The sequence below is a fragment of the Mastigoproctus giganteus genome, chromosome 1 (assembly GCF_048544385.1).
Source record: "Mastigoproctus giganteus isolate SK-2022 chromosome 1, ASM4854438v1, whole genome shotgun sequence".
Classification (NCBI taxonomy): Eukaryota; Metazoa; Arthropoda; class Arachnida; order Uropygi; family Thelyphonidae; genus Mastigoproctus; species Mastigoproctus giganteus.
The window spans coordinates 178,766,579-178,779,692 of record NC_143575.1 but is presented as its reverse complement, the minus strand read 5'-3'; the positions used below and the strand labels follow the sequence as shown (position 1 = coordinate 178,779,692).

The following is a 13,114-nucleotide window of genomic DNA, read 5'->3' as shown; positions in this document are numbered from 1 at the left end:
AAAAAGCTGGATATTATTGAAGAGCAGCATAGGACCTGTAGCCTATTTTTGCAATAAGAACTTATTTAACTAAGTTGAAGACAAGTTTCCTTTGTCCCATTGGAAAATTAACCAGAGATCAGCATTTAAGGAATTGGTGATGGATGTTTGAGAAGTTGATGCTGTTTGTTCAGAGAAGGCTTCTCAAACTGGAAGGTGGAAGGCAATGTCCTATCATCAGTAGAAATATGGTTACGATTTCCAGTGAAAGAGGCAATTAATATACAAGAAAATCTACAATAATCATGCATATTCTTTGCATGATTGATAGTCAATAGTAAACTAGGGCTCCACATGTGCACTGTATTACCAGCATTACAAACTGAGCATGTGACAACTGGGAAAATTAAAAGTGTGCCTTTTGCAGTTCTTTTCCTATGGTGTACTGCAAAACACACAACCACATTGATAATTGTTACTTTTGCATGACAAAAATATTAGGTATGTCCAGAAAAAGCAACAGGCCTTATTGCAGATAACACATTATATGCAATAAGGCCTGTTCCACCTTACGAAGACCTACCAATACCGGATCCCTGAAATCATGGGATAAAGGAAGTAGTGATGAGTATAGTGAAGATTCTTATGTTGCAGTTTTTGCCAGACCATTAACTTCAACAGAATTTGGTCTATCAATCAGAAAATTATAATATGCCGTACTTGATCATGCAAAAAGAGTTTGAATGACTTAGCTTGTGATTTAAACTTATCTAAATAGCAAGCAGACCTCCTTGGTTCTGGGTTACAACATTTTATTATTATTATTATTAGCCATATGGTGCAAAGAAGCCTGAAGAAAGGAATCACCAAGAAAGAGAAATTTGATGATATCCAGCTCAGGACCCTGAGTGTGCCATGCCCATACTCACCAGATATGAGCCCCTGACATTGAAGTTACTTGAAAGAGGAACTAAAATTTATAAAAAATATCACAAAGTATTTTCAAAATAATTTATTATGGAAGATGATACATGTTTCTGTAATGATATTAGTGGTTTTCTGAACAAACCGGGCATTGAACACTATCCTAATGAATGGTGTATGTTTATTAATGTCTCAAAATTAAGTCTAAAGGCAGATTTTTTGCATAATGGAAAATGTATTTCCATCTGTTCGTCTTCATGCTGTTGGTTTGAAGGAAATATATGAAAATATGTCCAAGATCCTGAGTGCCATAAAGTAACATGATTTGCTTGGAATGTCTGTGGTCATCTTAAGTAATTGGATTCATAAAATGTTGTTGTTTTCTGTTTGTGTGACAATCTTGTGACAGAATAATATATTGTACAACAGTGAGAAAACAGGGAAGAATTTTTATCAGGGAGAAGTAATATAAAATGTTCCACTGGTTGAACCAAAAAAGATTTTACATCCACTTTTGCATGTAAAGCTTGGATTAATGAATAATTTTGTTAAAGCTCTCTAAAAAGAAACTTCTGAAAGGTGAGGTATTTGAAACAAAGCTACAGGATACTGAACTAGCAGCTTGGTGATCATTTAAAGCAATTGTGCATGGAATTCTTTTAAGAAAGAAAGAAGATAATTATGAATCTCTTGTGTCAACTTTATTGCAATGTTAAAAATGTTATGGGCTGCCTAATGTCTTTGAAAATTTATTTTCTTTATTACCATTTCAGATTTTTCTCAAAATTTGGGAAATGTGAGTGATGAGCAGGAGGAACACTTCTGTCAGGATATATTTGCAATTGAACAGTGATACCAAAGTCTCTGGGATACTGCTATGATGGGAAATTACTGCTGGTTAATTCAGAAGGAAAGCAAGATGGACTGTAAGAAAAACTTTGAGTGGCAAAGACTTTAAGAAAATATAATGTATATAGTACATTATATATTTGGTTGAAGTATTTTAAAATGAATCAGATTATTTTTTAAGATAACATGCATTATTGTATGATACTTGAAATTGATGGTTCATCAAGCTACTAAAGTTTCAGTGTATCTTTCAATGGAGCTGTGATAAAGACATCATTTTGGTATTTTTGCAATTAGCAGAATTTTCTATGGAATCTGCAACTTTTGCTCTAGAGATACAAAAAATTGTTTTGTTGGCTGGTGTTATCCAGTTGTATCAGGCAATAGTTAGACCACACCTTGAGTACTGCATACAAGTGTCTGGAAGCCCTGTTTTAGGAAGGATGTAGGTCGGTTGGAACAGGTGGAGGGAAGAGCAGCAGGATTAGTCAGAGGCACAAAAAAATACCTTTGCCAAGAAAGACTTCAGTTCTGTAAATTGCAATGGTTGGAAACAAAGCACCTGTGAGGAGATCTGATTGAATTGTTTAAGGCTTTAAATGTATTTAGTAAACTAAATACTGATGGCATACTTGGATGAGACACTTATATAAGGGGACATTAATTTAAATTGAAAAATGGTTGTTGCAGGATGGGTGAAAATTTGCTTTCAGCCAAAGAGTAATTGATTGTTGGAACAAACTAATCTGGTTTTGGAAAGTGTGTAGTTCAATAAATTTGAGGAAGGATTAGATTATTAGAAAGTCATATAAAGTCAGAGTCACCTGGATTTAAAAAAATTTTGATTTTGTAATTCAGAGATTAGCAGCTTAGTTGAGCATTGGTGCACACAGTCTTCTCTTTGGGTATTGGCACTAGAAGAATGTCTACGTAAACCTCGTGATCATATACTATATATGGTTTAGATTGGACCACAGACATTAGTTTAAAAACATTTGGCTGTGGTAATTTTAGATACAGTCATCTTGTTTTAAGTACGTAGATTAAAAAAAAAAAAAAAACACCTCTGTTAGAGAGCAATAGCCTCCTCAATAGGTATTGTAAATTTAGTTTGGATTAGACATAAACACAAATATTATTTTGACCACATAACTGATAATCTCATCAGTCTACATTTCATTTTTGGAAAGTAGTCTAAAAATAACCTTCATTAAATATAATGTCTCTTTTGTTTGCTCTTTTGTTATGTACTATTGCATTTATGAAATTTTGAGGAATTGAATTATTGACAACCTATCTGAAATTTCTTTAGAGTTCTTCAGTAGATGTGAAACAGTCAACAGAAACACTGATATGTTTATACGGATTAAAAAAAAATTTTTTTTGGTTACAGAAAAGCAGGGAATCTAGATGTTGTCCAAATGAGTTGTCCTAACTAGCATCAGGACAACTCATTTACTTATTCCTATTGGAATAATGATAATTTTAAATTGATGATTACATGTTATTAATTGTTACCATATTAGCCTGATTTATTTTCTTTTCAGGTTTAATCTTTTGTTGCATTTATTTTGAATTTGACTTAGATATATTAAAAATTTTGTATCTTTTGTTTGACACACACACACACACACACACACACACACATATATAAATTGTAATAATATTAATTTAATTAAGTATGCATAAATGGATGTGAAAGTTACACAAGGTGCCAGTAACTATAAGGGTGAGGAAAGTAAAAAAAGAAGAATAGTAGATTAGTGAAAGGTGAAAGAATGTTAATATCCTAAAGGTTATGATGAATTAAGTAAATTATGGGCTGAATTGCCAAGCCAATATAAAGTGGGGGAACTGTAATATAAAATTAGTACAACAAAATACTAATATAATGCAAATAAAATAAAAAATAAAATAAAAATGGTATAGCTGTCATCAGGTATGGGGGGGAACATATTTAGTAAATAGTCTAATATAGGTAATGCAAAAAATGCTTGATCTTATGTCAGCTGAAATAAATATTGGTACATGATCAGGTATTTCATCAGGGGACTACACCTGACCATGTATCAGGAACTGTGTTTCTATACTTGTCCATAGTAGTAGAAGGAAAGTGAAAGACCAAAAAGGAATGAAAAGAAATTAGAATTTTCTAATACAGTGTGGACAAGGTAGTCCCAACCAGTGTAATTTATTTAGGCAAAAATTAATTTAGGTAAAAATAAATATCAAGTTGGGATAAAAATGGTTAATATCAATATGTTTAATATAAATATGTAGAATTTAGTGTAGGATTTAATTTTGTAAAGATAAGAAATCAATGTACAGTCGATTCCGGTTAATTGGGACACATCGGGACTAGTGCATTTTGGCCCGATTAAGTGGCTGCCCCAATTATCCGAAGTTTCATGTAAATAGTTAAAAATACAATGTACCCCCCCCCCCTTTACAATTGGTTCACTGTACAATCAAATCACGTTACGATGGAGTCACCATAGTAAAGTACCATTCGCTATGCGATGTGTAGTAAGCGGCAGTCATTTGTGATCACGTTTGTGAATTGAATTTTAATTCTATTAAACAGCGATTCTAATTAGCGAAAATAGGAGCAATATTATCCACAGGCTATAAAAGTAAAGATATATTAAGCACAAATTTACCCTTTATTACCTTACCAATTAAAAAATTAAATGATACCCTAAAATCGGAAGAATATACGTGATAATTGGAATAATTAATACGTACTGTAATATGTACATAACTAACTAGTTGACATTTCTGTTCACTGACATTTGTCGGTGGGGGTTAAAATTTAAAACAGAAACAAGATAAGCAATCAATAACAAAGGACATGGCACACACAAATTGCAAGTAACACAATACGCGCAAGTGAGAACGGAGTAACAAGTTAAAAAGCTTTAAAAAGGAATGAAGAGAAGATCTGAAAATGAATTTTTTTTTTATATGATTGAAGATTACATGGAAGTGTAAACACATTTTACCATAATAACCCACAGAATTCCAGCTGTCGGTATTATCGCAAATTCAGTAAGATCGAGTTTACTATCCGTTTATGATAGATTGCACTAACAGAAAAGCCCAATAAACCTAATTGTTTTTATTGTTACCTCCAGAAATCGGACCGAACCACGTGGCTTGGTCGGAGTCAATCATAGGGTAATCTCCAGTGCTGCGGTCTCCTGCCCTGATTAAACGGCATGTTGTCCCAATTAAGCCAAGTAAACCCTGGCTATTTTCTCGATTGGGTTCTTTTTTTTCAGATTTGCCCCAAATAAATGGCTGCCCCGATTAACTGATGGCCCAAATAACCGGAATCCACTGTATTTTACAAAATAGATTTGGAACAAGCAAATGGTATAAGGGGTGAGGTATTAAATTGAGGATAGGGAAGGGAAAAAGATGAAAGATAGCAATAGAAGTAGGAGTGTTTGTTTCACCCTCGTATTACACTAATAGTTTAACGAACGGGAAGAACTTTAGAATTAGACAGCAGAAAGATAAAAAGCATAGAAAAAGTTATTGAATAACACTAAGCTTGCTAGGGTTGTGAAACCCCAACCTTGTAGTAAGGGCTCTGGCATTTATAAGAATTAGTATAAAAGGTAGCTAATACCAAATGCTTGTATTGAAAGGAAAAATATGTTGAGACATGCCGAGAAACGAATCTAAAACAAAACCAAAAGTATGATAAGACAGTGAAAACTTAAAATACTCCAGTTATACGATACCTGGAGTATTTTAAGAAATGCCAGATAAAACGAGCTGGTGGGAAAAATAAAGGCGGGGAGCTGAAATGCACAAATTTAGTAGAGTAGAGTAGATGAATGCAAGCAGGCTTAAACCAAATGAGCAATATATCTACAATTTACAGCAGCGAAGTGAACTTAATTGTAAGCTGTGAAGAAATTCAAAATAGCTGGAAAGTAGAGACCTCTATAGTCGTATTTAGAATACAAGTGCATGGAGATAATTTATAATTAGCGTTGAAAAAGAAAAAGAAACTCGGTTGGAATAGTATGGCTTTACAGTGATACAGTCATACAAAATCAAACATTACCATTAATATATAAAGAATTATACGGTGGCAAAAAAAATATTACTTGTATTCTAAATACAACTATAGAGGTCTCTATTTTCCCGCTATTTTGAATTTCTTCACAGCTTACTATTAAGTTCACTTCGCTGCTGTAAATTGCTTTCTCATGTAGATATATTGCTCATTTTGATTTAAGCCTGCTTGCATTCAATCTACTCTACTGAATTTCTGCATTTCTTAAAATACTCCAGGTATTGTATACCTACCTGGAGTATTTTAAGTTTTCACTGTCTTTCACTTTCACTATCTTATCATACTTTTGGTTTTGTTTTAGATTTGTTTCTTGACGTGTCTTGACAGTCATATTTTTCCTCTCAATACAAGCATTTGGTATTAGCTCCCTTTTATACTAACGTTTGTATTAGTAAATTAATAAGAGGAGTTTACCTCAATATAGTATGTGGAACACTTCCGTATGATACCCTCCAGAAATTAAAACGGAAAAAACGAAAAAATCGACAACTTACTGGTACATTAAAGTAAAATATAAATAATTAAAGTAAAATATAAATAATTAAATAATCAATTTAACACAATTCAAAACAATTAAAAATTCAAATTAACGCAATTAAAAGAATCTAACGAAAATGTTCAAAACGATTTTCCTTCCTGAAGCTGACGATGCTTTTCGACCGACTGTCGTGATCACAGGAATGAAAATTACCGAATCAGGCTAAACCTGCAACTTAAATAGTGATTATATGTCTTCGCGCATGCGCGTAAAGGTCCACGCATCGGAGATCAAATATGGCCGCCGAACATTAACAGAATTCTCGTGTAATTTAATTTCAACGGTTTCTGCAATTAATAGTCGCGTATAATTATGTTGAACGTTAAGTATTTTGGCCTCGTTAAATAAAAAAGTATGTTTTTCGTTAATGGCATGAAAGGCTAATTCTGACGCTGCTGAACGAGAAGCACGAACTGAGGCTTCGTGTTGATTTACACGAATATTAAGAGAAAACCGCGTCGAACCCTGGTAAGATGAGTCGCAATCACCGCAAGAAATGTTGTATACTAGATCATTAATTTGTGTTGCGAACTCGGAAAGAACCGAGCGATTGTTCAGTATAGTGTGTAACTTCCGTATAGGCCTAGCTATAATTTTAAATTCGGTATCTTTAAAGAATCTGTTAAGTTGTTTGTGCCACTGTTCAACATATGGGACAGAAATAAAGTATTTTTTGATATTACTATTGTTGATTGGTGTAGTATTTTTTATCCTATCCTTAGCTTGTACCCTAATTCGATTTATTGTGTTAATGGGATAACCCCTGTTCAAGAATCTGCTAGTTAATATTTGTATTTCTGAGTCCAAAGCAGAATCCGTCGTTGAATATTTATAGGCATTTAGAAATTGATTAAAGATAATCGATCTTTTGTAGGTGAACGGGTGGTAGCTATTATAATGAAGAAGCATACCGGTGTTTGTGGGTTTTCGATAGATGCTAAATTGTATTTTGTTCGAGTCACGGGTAAGCGTGAAATTTAGAAAGTTTAATGACTTAGTATCCGTATCTTCCCTTTCCAATGTAAATTTGAGTCTAGAATGAATATTATTAAACGAATGTAAAATGTCTTGGATAGTACTACTATCAGTAATAACTAGAACATCGTCTAAATACCTCCCATAGTATGTGATACGGGGACGAAAAGGTGTCAAATGTATCTGCTCAATCGTTGAGAGATAGATCTCTGACATTAAGCCACTCAGGCTCAAACCCATTGGTAATCCAAAAATTTGTTTGTACACCTTGTCTCGAAAGGTGATGTAGTTAGCCTCAGCTAATAGTTTAATTAAGTGAAAAATTTCCTTAATGGGCAGCTTCGTATAATTAATCGGTGTCGAGTTTTTATTTAACATATCCCAAATAATATCTAATGTGTATTCAACGTTTACATTCGTATATAATGAGGTAACATCTAATGAGAATAAATTGTCATTGTCGCCGAGTCTACAGTCTTTAAGATTATTAAATAATGTATCGTAATTCTTAATCCCAAATTGTATAACCTGTCTAAAAGGTTTTATAATATTATATACATGTGTGGCTAAGGCTGAAAATGCCGAGTTCTTGTAGGAAACAATAGGTCGAATCAGAAATCCAGGCTTGTGTAATTTTACCTGACCAAAAAGTGCAGGAATATTGTATGTTCTGGACTTCAATTCCTTCAACTGAACCATAGTAATGTAGTCGTTTTTTCGATATGTGGTTAACGTTTTATTGTATTGATTTACCAAATTGGTAAACAGTGCCGGGTCCACTTCACGATAAGTGGAGGTATCAGACACAACTGAATCTAACTTATTAATATAATCATGTTTATCTAGTATTACCACTGTATCTCCTTTATCTGCCCTCTGTATAATAATGTCCTTATTTTCTCGAAGTTCTCGTAAAGCTGAACTGTCATGTGTATTCAATTTAGGAAGTTGCGTTTCTTTTATGTTATTTACTACTTGGTTAACTTGTTGAATAAATACATCTTTTTGTGGAACACTACGAAGTCCAAATTCAATATCAATTACGCATTGTTTTTTTGGCAGCTTTCGAGGTGGTAAATTATAATTTAATCCTTTGGATAAAAGTGAAATCTGGTCCTGCGATAGTGTACACGAGGAAAGATTTGTAACCTGTTGATATGTTGGTTCGTTGGATACTGGGTGAGGGGGTGTTCGTGAACTAGCCGACATATTTTGTGGTAGTGCGTTATGTGTCTGTGGGGGGGATGTCACCCAACTCGTGTGAACTTGGTCGCAAGCTCGCGACAATGTGTTAGAAGTCGCATGAACGTGTCTTGAACTATTCGATAATGTTTGCAACTTATTAACGTGTCTGTTTTTTTATTTCTGAGGCTTGTGCTTCCCGTCGCAAATCTATGGAGGTCTTCAATACAGACCAATCGTTCGGATGTAGATAATTTTTTAATTTATCGCGAAGCTTCCTAACCCGGGAAAGGTATTTTTGTTTATCCGAATATCGAGATTTTAAGGCAAGCTTAACAATATTACGCGATATATTCCGTTTTAATTTCTGGAGGGTATCATACGGAAGTGTTCCACGTACTATATTGAGGTAAACTCCTCTTATTAATTTACTAATATTATTATCAACGTAGAACATATTGAGTATTACAGCTCTGATTTATACTATCTAATACTAACGTTTATAAATGCCAGAGCCCTTACTACAAGGTTGGTCTTCACAACCCAGCAAGCTTCCTTAGTGTTATTCATTTTTTTTTTTTTTTTTAATTTGCATTTTATTAGTATTTTGTTGTACTAATTTTACTTTGCAGTTCCACCACTTTATATTGGATTGGCAATTCAGCCCATAATTTATTTAATTCATCATAACCTTTAGGATATTAGCATTCTTTCACTAATCTACTACTCTTCTAATTCTACTTTCCTCACCCTTATAGTTACTGGCACCTTGTGTAACTTTCACATCCGTTTATGCATACATTAATTAAATTAATGTTATTAAAGCTTACATATACTCTTGCATCATTTAATGCTGCTTTGCACTTTTAGGTGCAACTGTCATACCTAATTTATTGAACTTGCTTTCACTGAAATCATTTCATCTACTGTATACCTCTTTTCTGTGTAACTCTAAACTTTTCCTTTAAAGAATTACATTGAAAAACTCATTTATATATATATATATATATATATATATATATATATATATATATATATAAAATTTCATAAAAATTTTCATAAAAATTTCATTGCAACATATAAAAATGCAGTATATGTAGCTTCATTTATAGCATTTTTTTATAAAATTAAATACAAATAAAATTTGAATTGGATATTATTACAGGAGAATTAACTGATGAACAGGCTGTATTAGAATGGCTAGTGCAGCAGAAGACTGAGGATACCATTGAGAATATCAATCGAGACATGTTATTTAGAATGATCGAAGAACAAGAATATCTAGCCGTCTACTTTTGTATGTATTAAAATTTTAACTCTGTTTATTTTAAATGCATTTTTGATAAACAAACATTGTCAGTAGTCAAAATACTTAGTATTACATTGAATTAAATATTTTAATGGATGGTACACAGTATGATTTGTTTTGTGCTTCTTTCTTTGATAATATCATTAACAAAAGTTAATTCAACAGTTGAGGATCCTGCTCAGGTGGCTAACAATCTAAACGAGTATTCTGCATCTACATTCACGCATGAGGAGTTATTCAGGAAGGAGAATGATGTAGGTAAAGTAAACGTTGGCAGTGAGCTGAATGATTTTGTAATAACTGAGAGGAAAGTGGAGGAGAGATTGTTGAGGATAAACATAAAAAAGGCACCTGGGGTGGATGGAATCTATCCAGTTATATTAAAGGAGGCAGCAAAGGAGGTAAGCCCTAGCCATAATTATGAGAGCTTCTTTGGACTCAGGGGAGGTACCCATAAACTGGAGATGTGCAAATGTAACCCCAATTCACAAAGGAGGATCAAAGGCTGACACAAGTAATTATAGACCTGTTAGTTTAACTTCTGTTCCAGGTAAATTAATGGAGGCACTGGTTAAAGAAGCACTGCAGGATCATCTAGACAAGAATTAATTCAGTTATAGCTCAGACGCAGCATGGTTTTGTTAAGGGCAGGTCTTGCCCTACCAATTTGATTGGATACTATGATGTAGTCACAAAAGAACTGGATGCAGGGAATAACTTTGATATTATATATTTGGATCTTAGAATGGCTTTTGATACTGTTGCACATGGAAGACTGCTGCACAAATTGAAGCAGTGTGGCATTGGAGGCAAATTGCTGCTATGTATAAGGGGATGGTTGAGTGGCAGAAGACAGAGAGTGGTAATCAATGGACACTGCTCAATGTGGACTAATGATATTAGTGGAGTTCCTCAGGGTTCAGTGTTGGGTCCGTTGTTGTTTTCGGTGTTTATGAATGATATTGATGATGGGATATCAAGTTTAATGTCCAAGTTTGCAGATGATACAAAGGTTGGCAGGGTTATTAAGGACACCACTGACGCTATGCTGCTGCAACAGGATCTGGAAAGGTTGAACAGATGGGCTGAGAGGTGGCAAATGAAGTTTAACATTGACAAATGTAAAGTACTACATATGGGAAACAGTAACCCCAGAGCAACGTATCAACTCTGCGGTACTACACTGACAGTGGTGGAGAATGAAAAGGACCTGGGGGTAATTGTGCAGGCAGATATGAAGTTCTCTGAGCAGTGCAGACGAGCTGCAAGAGTAGCTCATGGTGTCTTGTCAATGATATAGAGGAATTTTTCTAGCAGGGATAAGGAGGTGATTATTCCCTTGTATAAGGCAATGGTTAGGCCACATCTTGAGTACTGTATACAGGTCTGGAGGCCTCATTTCAAGAAGGATGTAGAGCTGCTGGAACGGGTACAGAGAAGGGCAACAAGATTAGTGAATGGAACAAAGGGTTGCTCTTACGAAGAAAGGCTTAAGTTTTGCAAATTACAGAGTCTGGAGACTAGGCACCGGCGAGGTGATCTGATAGAGGTGTATAAGGCTTTGAATGGTTTGATCATGCTCAATGCCAATGGGATTCTTCATCTTGCTCAGAATAATCACCTCAGAGGGCATAAATTCAAATTGAGGAAGGACGGATGTCGGATAGATGTGCGGAAATTTGCCTTTGGCCAGCGGGTGGTTGTTTGGTGGAACCGACTTCCATCACATGTTGTTGAAGTTGATAGCCTAAACAAATTTAAGGCTCAACTGGACAGGTATTTCGAGCGAACGGAGGGGTGAAATGGGTTTGGTGTTTTTTTTTTTTTTTTTTTGGCTGATGCTGAATAAGCTTGCTTTCCTGCATCATATGCTTCTACTAATGCTAATGCTAAAAGTATTTCAAATTATATATGAAATACTTTTATGGAATATTAAATTACATTACTTTTCCTTAATTAGGACATCATTTTAAAGAATAAGAAACTATCTAATTCTGTAAGAAAATTCTCATTGTAGGAATTTTATCAGTCACCCACGAAAGGGTATGTTCTTATAAATTATCGATAGTGAATCATGCCTGTCAGGACCACGAAGACCAAGGGGTAGTGTCTTGGTAAAGTCTGCAACAGTGGAAGAAAAGCTGTATAATCTGATGAGCCAATGAGCCATTTGCATCTTCCTTTACTCCAGTGCTTGTATTGTCATGGTATAAAAAAAAAAAAAAAAAACTGAGTCCACTTTTAAGTTCAAGTTTCTGTAAATTCCATTTACTGGTAGTGAAGCAATAGGACCAGATCATTAGATATAAGCTACTTACACCAATGAGCCAAAACATTGACCAGTTATGCAAATCGAATCAACTAGATAGCATAAGGTTTAACAGAATACTAGATAGCGAGTATAGTAGTATCAATTAATCAGTAAAATTTGTTAATCTTATTAAATTTCATTGTCAATTGAATTGTACTTTTTTAACTAAATAAATATAAAGCGAACTAGTTATTACAAACGTAACATCATAAATTAATACATATAAATTGACAGGGGATAAGAAAGTCATATAATGTAACTCGGAGGTAATATTCGATACGGAAATACATATATATAGTGTTATAACTGCATTGGGATATAGGTTTAGGGTTATATTTTGTATTGGAATTTTATTGAACTTGAACAGAAATCATGGCTCAGATCAGAGCAGCAAAGCAAAAGGCTCAAACTAGTGGAAGTGTGATGGCTGAGGGGAGGGGGGTCAGTTGTGCTCTGAATCACAGTCTATTGAAATGCACTGCTTGTTTGATGTTTGTGGAGCAATGAGTAACGGGACATGATATGGCCAAGGGGAATGTCTGTGTGTGTGTGCAATGGAAGAAGTGCGAGGAAATCAGGCACCAACTCGGCATTGTTATGGGCTAATATGAGAGTTTGAAGGACAGGGTGGATGCCCTCATAGGATTTAAATTGAGGGCTCATCAAGCTCTCAGCTGTCCACATCAATGCCAGAGCTTGCACTTGAACATCACGCAACAAAGCGGCAACCCCCAAGGCAGAATGCAAAGACTAGGTCCCAAAGGAACTAGTTGTTGTAGGTGACTCCATTGTCAGGGAAACGGGGAACATATTGTGCAAAAAGGAGAGATGGAACAGGACCAGGGTATGTCTGCCAGGGGCAAAGGTTGATGACATTGTAGGGCAGATATTATCCTTTAAGGGCACAAAGGATGATATTGGTGTACACGTTGGCACAAATGATATTAAGATAGCAGA

At 34.6% G+C, this 13,114-nt stretch overlaps 1 protein-coding gene across 1 annotated transcript in view; it reads left to right on the top strand.

The window, feature by feature from the left end:
• The window catches only part of LOC150091328 (uncharacterized), a 693,262-nt gene that overhangs the window by 394,575 nt on the left and 285,573 nt on the right, over positions 1–13,114 (top strand). Inside the window, exon 21 of the mRNA XM_090375165.1 lies at positions 9,703–9,834. Within this exon, the coding sequence (XP_090231291.1) occupies positions 9,703–9,834 (132 nt within the window). The remainder of the gene's footprint in view (positions 1–9,702; positions 9,835–13,114) is intronic.